The 21,069-nt window shown below is 41.3% G+C and overlaps 2 protein-coding genes across 2 annotated transcripts; one reads left to right on the plus strand and one right to left on the minus strand.

Annotated features, from left to right (window-relative positions):
• The first annotated feature begins 838 nt into the window (after positions 1-838).
• LOC143331760 (gamma-aminobutyric acid receptor subunit rho-1-like) lies at positions 839-15,486 on the plus strand. Its single transcript, XM_076748904.1, has 10 exons — positions 839-1,298; positions 6,420-6,470; positions 6,558-6,664; positions 7,641-7,708; positions 8,552-8,775; positions 9,403-9,485; positions 10,204-10,344; positions 10,843-10,995; positions 12,137-12,333; positions 13,590-15,486. The coding sequence occupies exons 1-10, from the start codon at positions 1,192-1,194 to the stop codon at positions 13,890-13,892; spliced, it is 1,434 nt and encodes a 477-aa protein (XP_076605019.1). The 5' UTR covers positions 839-1,191; the 3' UTR covers positions 13,893-15,486.
• Positions 15,451-20,181, minus strand: LOC143331761 (peptidase M20 domain-containing protein 2-like). The gene is made up of 7 exons (XM_076748905.1): positions 19,759-20,181; positions 18,954-19,102; positions 18,702-18,844; positions 17,908-18,062; positions 17,449-17,575; positions 17,149-17,256; positions 15,451-16,980 (listed from the first exon to the last, which is right to left on the minus strand). The coding sequence occupies exons 1-7, from the start codon at positions 20,149-20,151 to the stop codon at positions 16,841-16,843; spliced, it is 1,215 nt and encodes a 404-aa protein (XP_076605020.1). The 5' UTR covers positions 20,152-20,181; the 3' UTR covers positions 15,451-16,840.
• Positions 20,182-21,069: the final 888 nt, after the last annotated feature.

Genomic DNA, 21,069 nt, shown 5'->3' on the forward strand with positions numbered 1-21,069 from the left:
TGGAGCTAACCCAAATTCATGATCTTATAATCCAACTGTTCAGTCTGCCAAAAAAAAGGCTGACACATGGCCTGGATGATGGTGACGTCAGCGCTGAGACGTTTTTTGATTGGCTTAGTCACACGGATGGCACACCTTGACGGACAAATAGTGGTGCAGCCTCTAGTGTGTTGCTAAATTAAAAAAAGACAAAAACACACCCCCATTATTTATCCTCTGAGTTTTTTGAAACAAGTTGATAAGTGAGTGTGATGATCACACTGGTATTGTATGTTGGGACCAAATGCATTTAGTATTTTTCACAGAGGCTTAAATCATTGCTGAAAAATGCAGCAAATATTATGAAGGCAGGTGCTTTAATGTCTTAATATTCCATATTATATATCCTCTAAATGCTGTAGATCTGCAGGTCTCTTGTTCAAAAACTCAGCTGGCCTTATTTCTGCTGGATTTGCCAATGCATCAACCTGTGCAATCGTTTTTGAAGCATCCAAAAATATTCCCAAATCTGAGTCCCCTGAGCAAAAACAAGAGAAAAACACCACGGCAGGCGGCAAGAAAATAACTCTGCAATCATGAGAACCTACATTCACTGTCCAGGTTTGCATGAAGCAAAACTGGAATCCTGCAAAACACCAACAAGCAGAAATGCAGATTTGAGCGTGAAAAACCTATTTTAACATGCCAGATATGAGGCTGCAGCATTAGAAGGAGCCGAGGAGCCTTTTGCATCAGACACGCACAGAGCTTCCTCTCAGCCTCTGTGAGTCTGTATCTCTAAAGCGTTGACCTTACAAATGAGCACGCTGCATCATTGTGAGAATTGGTGTTTCTGGGCGGTGCAAAGTGGAGTAGAGCACATCAGAGTGCAGGATATCTGAGCACAGCAGAGCACAGAGAGGCAGGCACATCCGCCGCTGGAGGGATCAAATCTGTACCATCTGACGCTCAAGGATTTATGGGTTTAGTCAAAATTGCTTTTCCCACTGTGGAGATTAAGCACCGTAGGATGTTTTCCACTCAGGCCGTAGAATAGCCCAGTGTAGCTGCTGCTGCTGCTGCTGTTTTTCTCCCTCTTATCGGCTCCGGTGCTGGAGAAAGGAATGTCTCAGGAAGGCAGAGTGCTCCAAAGCCTGGAGGGGAGTAGATTCTGACTGACAGGAGAGGTCCGTCCTCTGGGGAATGTGAACCATGCAGGTGGACGCCGTTCTTGTGCTCTTCTGTGTTTGGCTCGCGGGCGCAGCTGGCAAGATGGCCCAGTCGAGGGGTCACAAGCTGGAAACCTACAAACAGAGCAGGTAACGTCACAAAGGAGTCACCTATGTATCAAAGACAATATGTTTTTCACTGTCTCAACAGGATGTGTGACTTCATGAAGCTTTTCATTGCAAAATCTGCATCTGAATTGTTAAAGCTCTTTTTCCCCCATCAGGGCTTCATTATGTTGTTTAAGGTGTGTTTTTTTTAGGTTTACACGATGTTGTCCAGTGTTTCCTGTGTCACCTGTGCTGCTCCCTCCCCCTCTGAAAACAGACTTATTCAGACAGCAGATTGGAGAGCGGAGAGAGAGGGAGACCTAAATCCCCACATCTATTTATGTACGACTGGTGAATGCTGTGTTCTCTTGCCCCACAACTGCTGCAGGCCAGTTAATGACTGTTTTGCCCACTGGCAGCAGTTGTAGTCAATGTCATTTCCAGGTGATTATTTAGGCTAATTGCTGCCTTGTTAATGCGTCCATTGGATTAAATGTTTTAGTCGGGACTGAACTAGAACAGAGAATCGTTAAAGCGTCCTCAACTCAACATTTCATTGATTGAATTAACTGTGACATGAGACGTGATTTAAACAGAAAGGACTGTGTTTGTTTTGTTAGTAGAGTATTAGATGTTTTGTGTTTCAAGAATTGGGACATTTTTACTACAAAACTTTAAATTCTTTTTTCCATTTTTTTTCATACTTTTACTTTTTTTAAATACGCTGATTATTTATAACAATTCAATTAATTTGGAGCACTTCATATAGCATAAAGAGGAGGAAGTGTGGGATCACGTAAATGATTTCTTTAAATCAAAATGCTGACAACCATTTGAGAAGCTCAATGTTTACATGTGCGGCAAATTTATCAGAAGGAATAACTGGAGGGTGTTATACTCAATACCTGTGAGCACAAGGTGCAAATAGCAAAAAAAAACTATAAAATCACATGTTCCCAGAGCCAAAGAGAACAGCTGACAATGCCTTGTTTAGTCTGACAAGCAGTCCAAAACCCAAAGATATTCAGTTTAATGTCATATAAGACAAGGGAAAACAGCAAATATTCAAGTGTAAGAAGATAGAAGCAGTGACTTTTTTGCCACTTTTGTTTAAAAATGACTAATAATTAATTAATTGTCAAAATGCAGATGGATTTTCTGTCTGTCAACTAATTGTTTCAGCCCTAATAAGACAGATGTGTTATCACTGCTGTTAAGTGCACGGAGCAGTGTGTGGACATGCAGCCTGACAAGAAATATGACTTTCACATGACAAAACAAGAAAAAAGTGTCTTTGACTTACATCAGAAATGCAAATGCGATCATTAGTTCAGTGAGTGACTGACATTTGTAGTTCATATTGACACATAAAAACACTGCTGTAATGTATTTAAAATGATGGATGTTTACACCCACAGAAAAAATGTCATAATTTAAATTTGAGAGCATGATAATTTGATAATTTGAAAATTAATTTAGCACCTTCAGATGGCTTTCACATTTTACAGTCCAAAACACAAAGATGTTCAATTTACTGTCACAAAGGGCAAAGAAAAGCCTGAAAAATTACTTTAAGTATTAATCTGCTGAAAAAATAGTTTCTAATTGATCAATCATGTAATCTTTCCAGATATCTTTTCAGTACAAATTTAGATGGCTCTGACCACGTCAGCCCTGCAAGCAGGGAAACAATGCTCTGAACCAGACTTCATTCAGAAAAGACCAAATTTAATATTTGCTTTTATCTGAAAATCCATTTAATATCTCATAAATGACCAGTGAAGATTGAACTCTTTTCCGGCATTTACAGTACAAATACAACTTGTATAAATAATCAGCACAGAGTTCAACTGTTAGCTCAAAGCCCTCAAGTCACAAACTGTTCTTGCATTAATCTCTGGTGAAGATGATAAGATTTTCCCAAGCAGGCAAAGTACAGCGCTGCACGCCTCACAATGCTATCAGCGCTGAATGATTTGCATCCACTTAATATATTCAACAAACCCTGTCAAATCATAATCCTTCTGCCTTTAGATACACTATCAGTTTTCATGCTATAACTGTTGTTATTTATAGATCAGAGGAGACATCAAACAGCAATCACGCATCTCCTGGTTCATAGATGTGACAAACTCTCAGTGCAGGAGTGATCTGATTGAAGGAGCGTCTGTGTTTAACAGTTCGAGGTTGAAGCTGTCTTTTTAAATCGAAACAATCCTTCATGAAATTACAGTCATTTGAAGTGATCATCTCAGCCCTAAGGTGATTAAGATGATCATTAAGTATGTAAGAGGAGAATCATCTGTGGAAAATCTTCAAAAGACAGACAGCACTGGTGGCTCAAAGCTGCGCTGTAATCTCTAAACACCAGTGTCGCCTGTTATCAAATCTGTGCTTCACTGTTGTTTTTTCCCCCAACTAGTTAAAAGTCATCTCACATCAGTCTTCTCTCTGCTGACACACACAGTCTGAGAATACAAATCGAATGTAAATCTCTCCTCCCTCTTTTAGTGTGGGGAAAATCTAAATATACTTATGCAGGAGTCGAACTCTTCTTCTCCCTGTTTCTCATCACTCCACTCCTCCTCTCTTGAGTGTGAAATTGCAAAAGCGGCTAGATGCTGGCGGCGTGGGTTGTGGGAGTTTTTCACTATATTACTTGGATGTTTTTTTTTCACCCGCCGCCTTGAGGAGGAAGAGCCGGGAGGAGGATTTGTGTAGGACAGCAGAGTCCCACACAAGAAAACATCTGAGGAGAAAACCTATGTGAGGTTTGAGGGATAATTTCCAGCGGTCGCGGGATGATTCAGTTTGCTTTTCTGCTCAATTCATCTTGTTTTTTCCCTCTTTTGCTTTTTGTATACACATAAGCATCTAAAGCACACAAACAGTGAAAGTAACTCATCTGCATTTAAAGCGCCTTGCAGTATCATGGTTGCATACTGCTGCACAAATCCAAAATGCAGTAGTTAGTCAGCCATGTATTTAATCAGAATACGTATACACTATATATACTTTAATTTTATTGAACTTTTGTTTTTTATAAAAACACATAGATGTGCAGTTACAGCAGCACAACTAAAGATCAAACCAAACCAATGATTATTTTCATTATCACTTAATCCGCTGATTATTTTTCTTGATTAATTTATTAATCACCAAAGCATCAGAAAATAATGAAAAATGTCCATCTAATTTCTTACAGTCCAGAGAGTCTTCAGATGTCTTATCTTGTCTGTCTAGCAGTCCAAAATTCAAAGATCTTCAAATGTTTGGATTTTTTCTTTACGAAATGACTGAAAAGATTATTTGATTATCAAACTAGTTGCAGATCTTGCAATAAACATCTAAAGCAGACAGACTGTGAAAGTAACTCATCTAAATTTAAAGCACCCCACAGTATCATGGGTGCATACTGCTGTACAAGCCAAAAGCCAGTCACTAGCTAGCTAGCGAGATATTCACTCAAAAAAATTTGAATCTGATGGTTTTTGATGCTACCATATTTTTAAAGAAATACATAATTTCAGTGTTAACAGAATGTTAAATGTGCAGTTACCACAAAATACAGCTAAAAAACTACAAAGCTAAAGCAAGAGAGCTCAATGAGGCTAGTGGGTGAGTTAGCCATGGTTAGCATTGACTAGGCTAAATTGACCCCCCAAAATATTTCCTGTAGTTAAAATATACATTTTGTTGAAGTGAGATCTTGCTAAATTACTGTGTTAACTTGAAGGCAGCAGCTAAATCCAGTCATGGAAGATTAAAAAAAATGCAAAATGTCCTGCTAAAAGCGTGGCTAGCCTAGCTTAGCAAAGTACTGGCAACTGCCATGTCAGCTTTTTTTTGACTAGTGGAATTCACAATTTCATGTTGATATTTAAATGTATTAAATTGTATATATATTCCCTGTGAAGTTTTTCGAGAAGTCTGTATGTCAGTGATTTTTGTTGTACGCCTAAAAACTGAGCAGTATAAGACATTACATCCCATCCTTCTGGTACAGGATACTCAGTCAGCCTGTAAAGTTCAAACACCTTATTCAGTTTTTCTCTCGTGACTTAGCCTATCTCTGCCTTTGTAAGGCAGCACACATTAAAGTGTCCAGAATTACTTTTGCATGAATATGACCCATTAACCATGGATAGAGCCTGATGCATGCATGCAGGTCCATGGCTGCAGAGCAGAAACAGCGTCGGGCCACACAGAGCAGTGAGTGTGCAGACAGGCGACGGTCTGCTGTGTGGCGTAGGCAGGCAGAGAGGGGGATTGGAGAGGCATTTCTGCCAAGAGGATTAGGAACCAGCTGCTGGATGGACGCAGACGAGTAGCACCCATTGCCCATTAGAGTAGCTAGCATCCACAGAAACCCTCTTCTTACTGCTTCATTTTGCTCTAGTTGTGTTTTTTCTGACTCTGTGCAGCCGTCTTTGCCCCTTCTCTCTCTTCCTCTGTGGTATTTCCTTCATGCATGTCTGCGGTTGTCACAGGGATTTGGCACTGTCTGTCACAGCATGCTCTACTCTAATAATCCATTTTAGGGGTTTTGGAATTCTTTTTTTCTCTCCCTCTCTCTTTCTGCTCGTGGCCTGAAAAGGCTGCTTAAAACACAAGTAGCTTTGCAGAGGCAGACCTCTTGGAAAGTGACACCAGAGAAGAGCTGGCGTCCTCTGAGGTGGTGGATGTGATGAGGATATGCTCTTTTGCGCTTTGTGTGATGTATGGATAAAATGTGTGTGATGTAACATGATGTACAATGCCGTGTTAGTGAGAAGTGATGAGCGTCAGAACAAAACAAAAAGGCTAAATTATTGTTCCTCCTCTAAACCTGTGCAGATTTAGGCTTGAAAATGCCTTTCAATAATCATTTATCTCAAAATGAAAGCTGCAGCTGAAGTTGTTTTACTTGATTCAATCTCAGACATAGTGATCAATGCCTTATGTGATTTCACAGTGAGTGAGGTGAAGATATTCAGTTTACCTCTGAATATCACAGAAAAGCATCACCTCTGCACATTTGAGAAGCTGCAACCAGCAAGAGTGTGCAATGTGTGCTTAAAAAAATAGTTTTTGCTCAAGTCAAAACATGTCATATATTTCGGGCTGTTGCCACATGAGACAGGTGCTCTCATTTATTTTTTTATTGCTGTTGCTGACTATCAGGTTACGAAGAGAAACCAGGATGGATGGGGGTGGAGGTCACAAATCTGGAGGGTGAGTTTTCATAAATCTTCAGTTAAAACATTATCAAAGTATATTTGACGTTGAAGGCTCAGTCGTCTCCCTTTTTTTGTTTTACAGTCCGATTTACAAACGAAGTCCAGACATGACGAAATCTCCAATGACCAAATCCGAGCAGCTCCTGAGAATAGACGACCACGATTTCACCATGAGGCCAGCGTTTGGAGGTCCGAAAACGAACTTTACTTCAGATTTAAGTGTTTTAAACTCTTTTATGTATACAGCTCAGACATGCTGGGTGCATAATTGCTGTAAAGGCTGCATGTTCAGTCATCAAGTGTAGTCTGATAAGATCTTTGTGCAGTGATCACTGGTTTGGGACAAACAGTCCCATAAGTATTAAGCTCTTGGGGATCCTAATGACACCATCCATGCAAGCTGTGCTGGAGTTTCCAACTGCAGCTCAGTTCTTTACATCACAGAAGTGTTTGTACGAGTCTTTTGCATCACTGTATATTAGAGGGATTTGATGTCAGCTTTTGGGACTGTAGGATTATGCTCAGATAAAGGCACACAGGCTTTTGTTATGACCAGGAGATAGTAAGAGAAAAATATTTTCAGAGTCTTTTTTGGTTGTCATTATCTTTTTATTCATCTTCTAAGGCAAATAACCACAAACACGAGAACTATATTTAACTTAAAAAAAAAATGAGGGCTTTCACTTTGAAGAGAGAAACATGTGCTTTTTTTTTTTTTTTTAATTCTAATCACGCAACAATCTGCTGCTGAAAACACAGCAAGTGACCCTCACACAATCCTTTTGCTGCGTCTGATTTCCACCATCAAATGCGTCTCAGCTGCAAGTGAAAAACAGAGCTGGATTGCACGGCTGCATCAACTTATTGTGACCTAATTGCATTTGTGTACTATTGGAGGATGATGATGCAGAGTAGAAAGGCTGAAATACTCTGGGTCAAAAGTAGAACACGGTCGTGGCGCAAGCAGTTGCTCTGCATCTGTGTGATTCATTGTTCCTTTTGGAAACGTGATTTCCAAAACAAAAAGGTTCAAGCAGTCTCTGTAATGCTCATCTTTACTGCTCTACCCACTGTCATACCCAAAATCAGGCAGAGAAGCACAACATCAACAAGCCTCCATGTAGAAAATGAATGTCTTTGAACTGTCGTTTCAATTGTCTTTCAGGTCCTCCGATTCCTGTTGGAGTGGACGTTCAGGTTGAAAGTCTGGACACCATCTCTGAAGTGGATATGGTAAGTATGGAAAAGGTTTTTTTTAAAATGGTCCATCCCAGGTTACACTATAAAACATCAGTGGTGGAAAGTAGCTAAGCACATTAACTCAAGTGCGGTACTACAATTTTCTAGTACTTGCACTTGAATACATCCATTTGCTGCGACCTTCCACCTCTACTTCACCACATTTCAGAGGGAAATATTGTACTTTATACTTCATTCAAGTGACATCTGGGAGAATTGTAAGATTTCACATTACAAGCACATGATAGGATTAAAAATTGCGCTGTTTAACTGCTGCCTACTCATCTGTCTTTGTGCCTTGTGAAAAAAAGATGGTTTCAAATCATCCAATATTTCACAAAAACAGAAATGGATCAGAAAAAAGGCTGAAAAATTAATAACAGTTTATATCAGAATTGTGTTTTTTCTTGAATCATTTCATGACTCTTCAGATTTGTCTTGTGACCCTTGGGAGGGGCCTGACCCTTAGGTTGGCAACCACTGGACTAAAGAACCTATTTGTATATAAAGTAAATAAAGTGACTCCACCTCCACCAATACTTTGGCCCAATCCCAGTTCCCAACTTGACCCTACACCTCCATTATTGCTCACAGCTGTGTAGGTTTGGGTGTCCTGTTTATTTTAGGGATTGAGGGGTCGTGAACATCGACCCTTCCAAACAGAGAGTTTCAGATGCAGACTGCAAACAGAGTGGTAGAAGGAGATTCCCATGAAGCTTTTCCAGCAAACTGCAGTTTTCAATGCTTCATTCTGAAGGGCCACTTCCGAGTAGAGGGCACTCCAAAACTAAGGGCCAAGGAAGGGGGTAATTGAGTATTTTTCTTTGCCTTCTATAGGACTTTACCATGACGCTGTACCTGCGTCACTACTGGAAGGACGAGCGGCTCTCGTTCCCGAGCACCAACAACCAGAGCATGACCTTCGACAGTCGCCTGGTGAAGAAGATTTGGGTTCCTGACATGTTCTTTGTCCACTCCAAGCGCTCTTTCATCCATGACACCACGACTGATAACGTCATGCTGAGGGTTTACCCTGACGGCAACGTCCTCTACAGCCTCAGGTGAACACATCTGCAACCAGTTTACCTACAGGCGCCATTCCAAAAGAGTAGTGACGCTAAATGAGATAATGTGCTAATCCTTTTTGACTTTAACTCAAATGAAAACAGTACAAAGACAATATATTTAATGTTTTACCTCATCGAATTCATATATTTTTGTAAATATCTGCTTATTCTGAATTTGATGGCAGCAACACAATTCAAACAAGTTGGGACAGGAGCAACTAAAGACTGGGAAAGTTGTGGAATGATCCAAAAACACCTGTTTGGAACATTCCACAGGTAAACAGGTTCATTGGTAACAGGTGATAGTATCATGATTGGGTATGAAAGGGGCATCCTGAAAAGGCTCAGTCGTTCACAAGCGAGGATGGAGAGAGGTTCACCACTTTGTGAACACATGATTGTATAAAAGACAGAAGTTCTGTATCATTTCATAATCAGAATTAGTCCATCAGACTAAAGTGAAACTGTTAATCAGAGGAGGATGCCAAATGCTTGAGATCATCATCAAGCACAAAGCACATTGAGTCTTTGTACAAAAATGTGGGAATTTATCCTTCACCCTTGCAGTAGTTGAATCACAGCGTACGTTTTTCTTTGTGTCACGGCTGTTTGCCTCTGCAGAGTCACAGTCACCGCCATGTGCAACATGGACCTCAGCCGCTTCCCTCTGGACACCCAAACCTGCTCGCTGGAGATAGAGAGCTGTGAGTGGATTTATTAAAAATATCAACAAATACTTTTTTTCCCCACTGCTAACATGCTGATGCATCCATCCATCAAAAGCTTTGGTCCAGAACAAAATACGAATCTTGGTCACTAGAGCTCAGACTGCCATGAAATTTCATATGAAAGTTTCTGGTTCACAGGGTTTTGATAACATTCAGACTTTTTGCTTAGTACGACCATCGGGTCACATTTAACCGTCACAAAGCATCGGAAACAAAAAAGTCTGTTTTCATATTCATGGCTGCCACAACCATACATACATACATCCCAACCTATCTGACCGAGCAGCATCAACGTGCTAAACATTTCACGTATATAAACCAGAACTATCAACATTTACTGAGCACATTTTTTGTCCCCTCTTCGTGCCGTTTGCTCACCAGATATCTCAGGAAATCTCAGATGCATCGTGCCGTGAAAGTCTCTGAGCCCATTCATGCTTCAAAGAGAATATGCTGCCTTAATGTTAAGACCTTCTCCTCTAGATTCTCCCCCTCAGCTCCTCCACTAGTGAAGCTCTAAGACTCGCAAAATCAGACGGTGTAATGGACACTGGGGAACACTGCCTGGGAGGAGCACTTGCGGTGCTTTAGGATCGTCATCTTGTCTTTTTAAATCTTCTTTGTCACGCATTTTGTTCACATTAGCAGCCAGAATTCATACAGATGAACTTGCTTTCACTTCTCTCCCCTCCAGATGCGTACACAGACGACGACCTGATGTTGTACTGGAAGAAAGGCAACGAATCCCTGAACACAGACGACAGAATATCTCTGTCCCAGTTCCTCATCCAGAAATTTCACACCACCACCAAGCTGGCTTTCTACAGCAGCACAGGTGCTGTAATCCACAACACAAATACTTGTAATACACAGTATAGGGTAAACTGAACAGATTATGCAAATGAGCCAAATGTGTGCATCATGCCTATAATAACTGGATCACAAATGAATTACAACTTCACTGCGTCTCGTTTTACTTATATGCCTTTTCAAGCTAAAGGATTGGGTCTTCCTTACATGACACTGCTGTCCCTTGAATGCCACACCAAGAAGACTGTACTAATATTTAATCCTCACTGCGTAACGAAATGAACTGGCAAACCACTGCCAACCACTTGTGCGCTGCTGGAAAGCCACTGTGAAAGCTGTGCAGCCTTCTTATAACCACATGTCACCTTCTAGCTCAGAAGAGCAACCTGAAGCATAAAAGGGATTTTGTGTCCTATCTCTTCCTGCCACAATAGCTGGGAACCTCTGCTTCAAGTGTTTGTGCGGTGCATCAGCAGCGAGCACATAACAATGTTTGTGTGACAGTGACATTTCTTCTTTCCAGGCTGGTACAATCGTTTGTACATCCACTTCACCCTGCGGCGCCACATCTTCTTCTTCCTGCTGCAGACCTACTTCCCTGCTACTCTGATGGTCATGCTGTCCTGGGTGTCCTTCTGGATCGACCGCAGGGCCGTACCCGCAAGAGTGCCACTGGGTAGGACGGAGTGTCCTTCTCCTCAGGCCACGTCTTAGCAGAGAAACCTAGTTTTAAAAATAGATGAAAAGGGGAAGCAGGGTAGCATCATGCAGTGCTTCCCAACCTCTTTAAGAAACAAAAATTTGGGGAAATATGCTTATTTGTTTTCTTGGCAGGAGTTAGATGACAAGATCAATACCAATCTCACATCTGTGTAGCAAATAAGAAGCTACAGATAGCAGCCAGTTCTCTTAGCTTAGCATAATGACTGGAAACAGGGGGAAACAACTAGCCTGGCTCCATCCATAGGTAAGAAAAACAACCATCGAGCTCACTAATAAATTTATTATGTCTCGTTTCAGTCAAGAGGCAACCAGCTGAGATTCCAGGAAGTTACTGGTCTCAGACAAAGAAATGGCCTCGCACAAAACCCGTAAAACTGCAAATTGTTGTTTTTGAATGGACGAGACAAACAAGATATGATGTATTATATATTTTTCTAGATTGTTCTGATGTGAGATGCGGCGTTTTGGGATTATTGACTATAGAGATGTCTGCCTTCCATTGCTTGTGTTGTTCAAAGTGACAAAAATACATTTGAAAAAGTCACCAGCAATGTCTCTTTCCAGAGGATAATCACCTTGTTGTAAGCAGTTTCATGTAGGAACTTTTCACTTTTTACCAAACTACACGTGCCAACTGTATGGCTCCTCAGAAGGAAGCGTGCGGTTCCTACATGAGTTCCTGCATGGAACTGCTCACAGCAAGGTTTGTAGTTTTTCCAAATGTCTTTGGTTTGGTGCTTTGAACAACACAAGCTGAGTGCCATCTGGTTTCATGATGTTTGAAAAACAATCTGATTGGATAAGAGGAAATAAATGTACTTGGGTGGATTTTGAGGTGAACCGTCCCTTGAAAATAAGCAAAATTATCTGCCAACTGGTCCTTTAAGTATAATTTCCCCCATGTTATTGCTTTTTTTTTCTTCTTGTTTTTCAGAGCTGAGGACACACATACACAAAAAAATAGGTGTAAAAGTGTATTACAGCAGCACAAAATGTACACGTGCAGCCCTTTCTACCATATGTAGCATTTGGTTTTAGCTTCCCAACCCGAAGACACAAGAATGTGACTGAACTGTTTGTGTGTTTTCCTCCAGGCATCACCACAGTGTTGACCATGTCCACTATCATCACCGGGGTCAACGCCTCCATGCCGCGGGTCTCCTACATCAAGGCAGTGGACATTTACCTCTGGGTCAGTTTTGTCTTTGTCTTCCTGTCGGTGATAGAGTACGCGGCGGTCAACTACCTCTCCACCGTACAGGAGAGGAAAGAGAGGAAACTGAGGGAGAGAGTAAGTGTTTTCATGCTGACCTTTTAATGATTCACACGGACAGCTAAACATCACCAAGCCAGTGTAATAATCCATCTGCTTTACTGCACCTGAAGAAATAAAGCGCTTAAAATTTAAACACTTGAGTGCAACATTTCAGATTGTTTTTGGCCAACGTTTGGTCAAAATGTTCCAAAGACGATAGGTCCTTTTTAGCTCCAGTGAAATCCCATGTCTTTTCATACAGGGAGTAAATAATGAATGCGTGACTCATTCTTTCTTTTTTTCCACTTTTGCGAGTAAATTTAAAGAGGCAAATGTTGCTCTGATGTTTCTCATGAATGATTTAAGGAAACAGAGCATCATCTCTCTTGTTTGATGCTGTGCTTCCTGTATTTAACCCTCTCCACATGGATTTGAAGCTGTGCAGAGGACATCACATCCTTTACAGCTCTAACGATTGTAGTCAGTCGTTTCATTTTTGCTAATTTTATTCATGCATAAATAAAAACAGTGTCTTCTTTGACTTCAGGGCATTCTTTTTCAAGATTTTTACCATGAACAAAAATGCAACAGTCTAAATTGACAATGCTTATTTTCTATGTTCATATTCACTTAAATTTTCATTGCATTAGCAGTCTGTTAAACATGTGTTAAACAGGTAACAGTCAAATAAAATTTGAAATAAAAACTTGGATAATGTATCATAAAAAATGGTCAAAGTGGCTAAAATTCTAGTGTTTGCATCCTGTTAAAGCTGCAAATAAGTGAGACTTTTTCATTAAAAGCAAGGAAGGAGACGCTTGAGTAGCTCTCTCTGAACGCGGGATAAGGCTGACCTGATTTTACATTAAATATTTTACACATTAAAATATTTCTAAACTGGTAGAAACATTAATTAATAATTTATCTGCATTGCCAATAAACAAATAAATATTTTCTAAATTGGCTCACTTGAAGCTCTCGGGGCTATGGCAAATTATTTCTGGGACTACGGCTTGTGTACTATATTGCTATTCTTCATCTGCCAAATGCTGCAGCATATGGAGCCAAATTGCCCACGTACCCCGGGGATCATTTCCAGCATAAACATCCTTCTATAAATGTTTCATGCCAAAGTTATTTACATGCCCTGAGTGTGCAGAAAAATAATAAACACTCAACAAACTAATGCATTTTCAATTTTCGTTGTAGTTTGTTTTATGATTTTACAGAAAGTAGTGTTTACAATAAGCAAGTGTCAAAATGACTTTGTGTCTTCTTCTCACCTCTCCCAGCTGCCGTGTACATGTGGCATCGGCAACCCGGATGAGATGATGATCGACCCCCAGATCACTGGCTACGGGTCTATGGATATCAACACCACAGGGAATTATGGGATGCCAGAGAACGGCGGCCGGCAGGAGCGAATGATGGCCCAGGTGGCACTGAATGACCCGCAGATCGCAAGCCAGGTGAAGCCATCCAGAGGCTACGTGAACATTTGGATAGACACCCACGCCATAGACAAGTACTCACGGGTTGTGTTTCCTGGAGCGTACATCCTCTTTAACATCATCTACTGGTCCATCTACTCGTAACCCGGATGCTGAAGTAGATCCTCTGCGAGCGCTGTCCATGATGAGACTCCAGGAGCTCGACTCATTTGTGGAAGAGCAGGAAAATAAAACTGCATTTGATGCTTTTCAGACAGGGAAACTGCTCATAAGATGCATGGGGACCAATGACACTGAGGTGACCACTGCCTTCTTGACCCAGCCACTTAAAACTGAAGAGTTTAAAAATGACAAACAGGACAGTTGTCGTCGCCGGTTTTCTCATTAAATCCACGTGGTTTCATGTCGTTGCTGTCGTGCCGTCGATGGACAGACGTTTGGATGTTGGTGTCGCCTGAGGACTTACTGCACAGACAGACGCACAAACCTGGACTTTTGTGCAATTGTGCTGTTAAACTTCAGCTACTTTTCAGTTCTCCATGCAGTGACTCTTTGACCACATTTTCAAAAGTGAAGATGTGAACTGAACACAGATTTCTGACATCGCCAGCGCACGGACAGATTCCCTCTCCTTTGCTCATGAACTAGATTTTACAATCAACAACAAATTTTAAAAAAAACTTTTCAGGAATAGTTTCGCTTATTTGCTTTTTGGTGGAAAGTTAGATAATAAGATCAGTACCACTCTGACACCTGCCCCTTAAATAAAAAAACTGCAGCAAGTTAGCTTAGCTTAGCACAAACACTAGAAACAAAGGGAAACAGCTAGCCTGGCCTACGAGCGCCTTTGAAACTCACAAAGACTGATGTGTAAAAACAACAATTTGGTGTTTTACAGGGGAGTTTAGCGCCAGTAACTTCTTCAAGTGTCCACTGGTTGCTGGCAACTGAAAACTTTTGGTTTCACGCTTCAGATTTTGAATGAACAAACAAAATACATATATATTAGCGAGCTGGTAGACAAACTCTGTTGCCTTCGGACATAGCCAAGCTTGCTGTTTCCTGTGTTATGACACTGTGCTAAGCTTAGCTAACTGTCTCCTGGCTGTAGCTTCATATTTACAGCACAGACATTAGAGCAGCAGCAGTGTTTTTATTGGCGAGAAAGTGAATAAGTGCCGTTTGCCAAAATGTGGAACTATTCATTCAAAAACCTGATAATCAGATTATTCTTATACTTAAAGTTATTTAGTTCTTTTGCAGCACGTTGATATGATTCAGTATGTTACATTTTCTTGTGATCTTTGTATCAATGCCATCATTTCGCTGTCAAGCTGCTTCCTGCATTGCATTTGTGCGATTTGACAAAGTTTAGTAAAAAGGCAAAATAACGCAGTCTATTAAAAACACAAATGTAAAAATATATGTTTAGTAAATCCCAAACATTGATTATTTTAATGACTTTTTGAAATGTCCTTAGTTCTTCTTTTTTTAATACAACTGAAGCTCATCTCCTCTGTCTGGTGTTGTGAGGCTTTGAGGTTCACTGTGACCTGTTAGTTGCTAGTTTTAGTCTTTTTCAGCTTGAAACAACTTTATACTTTGTTAAGCAAAAGATATATGAAAAATATCTTTTGGTGTTTTATGACAATTTAATGAACCAAACATACAAATATGAAATGAAACTCTGGAGAAATGTTATATATGGGAAAATGTTTAATAAATGTCTTGTTTTCTGAAAATGTGAGAATTCTTTGAGCTGAGCTTCGGTGCTAAACAACACAATCACAATACTGTACGTTTTAAATCCATGTAATATCCTTAGTTTGTACAAATGGAAATGGATTGAAATGCATGGGTGAATAATGCTTTTTTTTCTTAATATTGCTTCTGCAGACGTCAATTAAAATGAACTAAAACAGCAGACACGTGATGTCAGTTGAAGCATTTGGCGACGTTTTTCTGGTGCAGCCTCCCAAATTTTCTATCCTATTTTCTTGCCCTCTTATACAGTATATTTAAACAGTGCTAGAGGATAAGCTTTCACAGTTATTAGACATTGGATCGCTACCAGCTGCAGGGTCTCTCTTCTCTCTCTGGCACAGGTCTGATTGCTGGTGAACATTCATACCAAATCACATAAACTGTGTCTCTAATATGACTAACTGATCACATGTGGCGTAAAGGGAATATATATATATATTACATTAAGCCAACTTTTCAGAAATACTTCTTTATTTCCTTGAAGGCAAAAGTGTGGGTTACGTTAAAGGATATATATATAAGTCCCAAAAGTTCTGGTGACAATTCAAACTTTGTGCACCTTCACCCTTCAAAAACATGAACAAAGGCATCACTGCAGCAGAAAGACATGAAAAGGATCAGAAGCATCAAAGAGATGTCCACAAGCTGATTTTTCCAGCACATCTGTGACCTCTCAAGGGAAGCTGAGGTCTTCAATCAAAGAGCGTGCTGGACAAAGCATGCCCAGAAACTTATATGAGTGAACAGACCAATGGGAAACCACTTCCTGATCACGTCATGGTGGGAATATGGTCAAGGGTGCAAGCTTCACTCTCTAGTTCAGCCACTATAAGAGGGTCTTGTTCATGAGCACTAAATGTGAACTTAAATAAAGGATTATATAGATGTGATTTGTGCTGCAGGTACTTTGTTACAAAACAAAGTATTGGACAAATTAAAATTTTGATTACCAATTAATCTGTGGGGAACATTAACATCTGAACCAAATGTCACAGAAATCCATCCAGTAGCTGTCGGGACATAAAAAATAAAAATGTCTACTTCATGGTGGTGCTACATGCAAAGTCAGGGGGTCACCAAAGTTAGAAGGGTTTCATCTTCTGAGCACCATGAATGTCTGCACAAAATCTCAATCCATCCCATAATTATTGAGATAGTTCATTTTGGTCCAAAGTGGCGGACTGACTATCTATAAAGCTAAAAGGCAAATTTTCAACTGCTGTCCTTTGACCAGATGTTAAATTAGCCATTAAAACGACCCATTAAAAACCTAAATATTTGATCATTGGTTTTGACAGAGCTGCGCAGGCTGCATCGCTGCCTTCTCGTCAGTTCTCCTGTTTGAGTTTGGCCAGCCTGAAGTCCTCTCTCACTTGCCTGAGCAGAGCAGGGCAGCACACTACATCCACAGCTGTCATAGCCAGAGCTTTGGCTGTCCTCAGGGTGAACAACTGGGCCTTTTCAGCTCCTGGCACAGGAAGAAGAGCGGAGGAGGAAAAATAAAGCATCGAGTAAATGGAAACTAAACAGACAAACCAAGTGACCTGGAAATCGACTGAGATTGTCTGATCGCCTGATGCAGTACAGTTTATTAGATGAAACAGCATCTCTTCCCAGTGGACGCACGCTGCCGTACCTGCTGCTTCGGTGTATTCCTCAGTGTGGTTCAACGCGTCGGTGGAGATGTAGAAGAAAGGATGGATACCAGGGACTACGAAGGAGACGTTGCCAAAGTCTGTAGAACCTGGCAGATCATTAGACAACCACTGTGATAACCATTGTTTGTTGATTCAGTGAACAACAAAAAAAAAAAGACAATGTGTGGAAAAAACACCAGTTCGGCTATTATATTTTGCTTTCTACATTTCTTCTGCACAAACCAGGCAAAGACTGAGATAACAATGTCGGTTTCTATGAAATGTTTATATTCACCTACCAGAGAAGCTGGCTGGCTGCTCTGGAAACTGGACCCCCAAGGCTTTTCCATTTTTTTCATACAGCTTTGCCAGCGTGGCATTAGGCAGAATGTTATAGTAGGCAGGGCTCGGGTAGATGATCTCCACCTAAGGAAACACAAGCACACCGTCATGCATAAAATGTAGGGTATAAAAAGTAAGACCACAACAGAGAAAGAGATTCTTATCACATATTAACAGTATGAAGCTCCATAAAGGCTCCGCAATGCGAGTTAAACCTGATCCAAGTGCAGACGTAGGAGAAAAACAGCCTGAAGACAACAGTGAGTGATGTAACGGTGCAGCACTCAAAGCATAATTAGAGGAATATGTTAAACAGGGCATCATTACATAACAGCGCCGTCAACTTCAACATCAAGGATATAATGTGCGTCCATCCTGGAGGGGAGCAACTGGGAGACCTTTTTAGGTGAGCTTACTCTGCAGCCGGTGGCAACAGCAGCTGCCCTGAAGCAAGCCTCGGCTTTGGCCTTCAGGTCACAGAGATCCTGAACCAGCGGCGTGCGCATGTAAAATTCTAACTCAGTGTAGGCAGGGATGATATTGGGCTTCACCCCTCCATGTTTGATGATGCCTGGCGTGGAGAAAAAGAACACAGTGTGCAATTTGGGTTCACATGCCAAGACTGTGTGCTGTGCCTGGTTTCCATCAGAGAGGTAAAACATGCTTCTACATTCAAAAGACACATGAAGACATGTTAAAGATATGTGGAAAAAACGCCCAACAGATACCTACAAAAGCTCTTAGATGGTCATTTTCTTAGCACTAATTGCTAACTTTGAGAACACACACACACACACACACACACACACACACACAGAGCAAGGTGCAGACCAGTCCATCAAAATGAAAACACATTGCACCTCTCCCTCCTCTGCAGTGCTTCATGCGTTATCCAGTACATTATGCTTTATTCGTGCTTTATTAACATTTTGGGTGGTGTCTGAGGTTGATCTAGTTTCCTGATATACAGTTCACTCCATCAGCCATCCATACTTTATCTTTAAGTCCTCAAAAAGACCTCCAACATTAGGCTACATATAAAAGAAGACAGTGCACATTCAAAAATACTCGTCATAAAGTTGGTTTGAACTAAGGTCCCGCCTGTTACTGGGAAAACAGCCAATCATACATTAGGATCTGACAGTAAATGGACTTTGAGATGAGACTGTTTTGAATGAACTGTGACGCTCTCACACTTCCTGTTCCTCACCGTGAAGCCTCCACTCTGGCTTGAGCTGCTGTCTGAGTGCAGAGAGGTTGTTATAGGCCAGCACAGCAGCATCCAGGGCATTCACTCCCTCCCAAGGATACGCAGAAGCATGAGATGCCTTCCCATGGTACTTCACTGTCACCCTGTGTGACAGCAAGAGAGCAGGTTATTGGCTATCTGCAATAAGTAGAGGTTAGTCTGTTCTTTAAGCAACAAGCTGTGAATCCAGATATGCTGTGAGCAGGAACTTGCCCGTGGAGTGCAACAGTGGGCAGGAATGAAGCGTCTTGCTGAGCTGGGTGAGCCATGAAGACGAGGTCGACGTCAGCGAAGGCCCCGGCCTGGATCAGGTCAATCTTTCCTCCCACATCCTCCTCTGCAGGAGTCCCCAGAACTGTTATCTGGTAGAGAAAGAGTTGAGTTCGGTCATTTGACATTAAGCTCTTGTGTGTCGGGCATTCTGAAGTAAGTCAGCTGTTGGAAATGTTGGTTTTAACTCAAGGTCCCCTTACAAGCCTTTTCAGAGCTTCCAACGTCACAGTCTTTCTGATTCAGATTCACTTTGTCCACGTTTACATGGAGCCGAATCTCTCCCTCCCATATTGGACTGTATGTCAAGTGCCATACTTCCACTGTCTCCATGACAACTGAGGAAGATGCAACTGAAGGCGCCAGACAAAGCTCGTAACTCACCTCAGAGTTCAGGTTTTTTCTTTTATCGTATCTTTTCTTTATACTATTGTATTGAATAGCACATTAGTACAAACATTCATCCCTCACTGCACACTGTAAACTTAATTTTATATATTGTTCATTGCCACATCAGTCTTTGTATGTATTGTTTGTCTATTTTATATATTTTCCTATAATATCCAGTATGACTATTTTCCATGATTCTGAAGGAACTGCTTCACGTGTAAAAGGTGTCAGAGTCATCAGAGCAGCTGGCTGAGGGATTAAAGGAGATTTTATTGGTGATTAAAACAGTGTGTCGTCAGAGTCAAAGTCTGACTTGAGGCTGTGTGTCATTAAATGAGGAAACCTGCAGCCCTGTTACCTTCACTGGGACAGGGCGGTCAGTCTGGCTTTCTAACGCAGCCTTCAGCCCCACAGCGGCGGCAGCCCCCACCTCAGCTATCAGGTTGTGGCCGCACGCGTGCCCGATACCTGGAAGCGCATCGTACTCGCACAGGAAGGCCACGTTCAGCCCCGGCTCACCCTCCCCCCCGCCGCCCCAGCTGGCCCGGAATGCGGTCGGTAGTTTGTACTGACTCTCGACCGTCCATGTCGGGTCCTGAGAGAAGAACCGGACCAGCCGGTCGTGTGCGTACGTCTCGTTTAAGGCTAGTTCCGGTCTGCTCCAGATGTCTCGACTCAAACTACGCAGCTCATCTTTACGCGCGTCTATACACCGCTGGAGGGCGTCTTTCATCTGTGGTCCGTCCTCCATCTGTTTTGTGCGAGGGTCTACTGGCAAAATCGGTTTGCAGTACTCACCAAAATCCAACCAATCAGAACACGCAGGAAGTGGGCGGGGCGCCGCTTTTAGCCGGAAGTAGATTTTCCTATTGTGTTAAAAATGTGCTCTAAGTTTTGGTGGGTTCAGTCAGTTCTCTGGGTACACTCTGCTAAAACCTCCTCTACACAGTACTGGAAGAAGTATTCCAATCTTCAGGAAGTAAAAGTACTAATACCACACTGTGAAAACACTGCATTCAAACTTGCTTAAAGTATGAAGCGTAAACTACTCACAGTGCTATTTTCTTTTGTGCATTTTTACTATTACATGGCACTTTTGGATTCATTCGCTTGTTGTATTTTACTGCTGCAGTTGTCTGTACTAATTTGAACTATTTCACATATTATTGGGTTACTGAATCTAAAGCAATGCATCATATTCTATAAGATCATCGTGTTTGTGGCGTCACTGTCCTGTGGGAAGCTCATATCTCAGCTTTTCAGAAAAACAGCCCCGTCTTCAGCTTTGTGACCGTGCATTTTGTGGCTAATCCAAGAAGGTTTTAAAATAGTTTATCTAAAGGCTTGGGATCATTTTCTCAAGCAGTAAAGGATCAATTCATCCTTCAGTTTATGAGGAAAAAATCAATTTTACACACTGTGGAGATACACTGTTTTCACTCTGAAGTCAGACAAATGTAGAGTAAAGAGGACAATATCTGCCTCTGAGGTGTTGTGGAGTAGAAGTATAAAGCTGCATACTCACAAGTACCTCAAATTTAGAATCCAGTACAGTACTTGACTAAATGTACTGAGTTATATTGCATAGGTGGTTAGGTGTTAACTGTGTGGTCATGGCAGCAGTTTGTCGTGTTGTTGAACTGTATTGTGTTATACTGACAGACGTTTC

The sequence above is a fragment of the Chaetodon auriga genome, chromosome 14, assembly GCF_051107435.1.
Source record: "Chaetodon auriga isolate fChaAug3 chromosome 14, fChaAug3.hap1, whole genome shotgun sequence".
NCBI classification, from domain to species: domain Eukaryota; kingdom Metazoa; phylum Chordata; class Actinopteri; order Chaetodontiformes; family Chaetodontidae; genus Chaetodon; species Chaetodon auriga.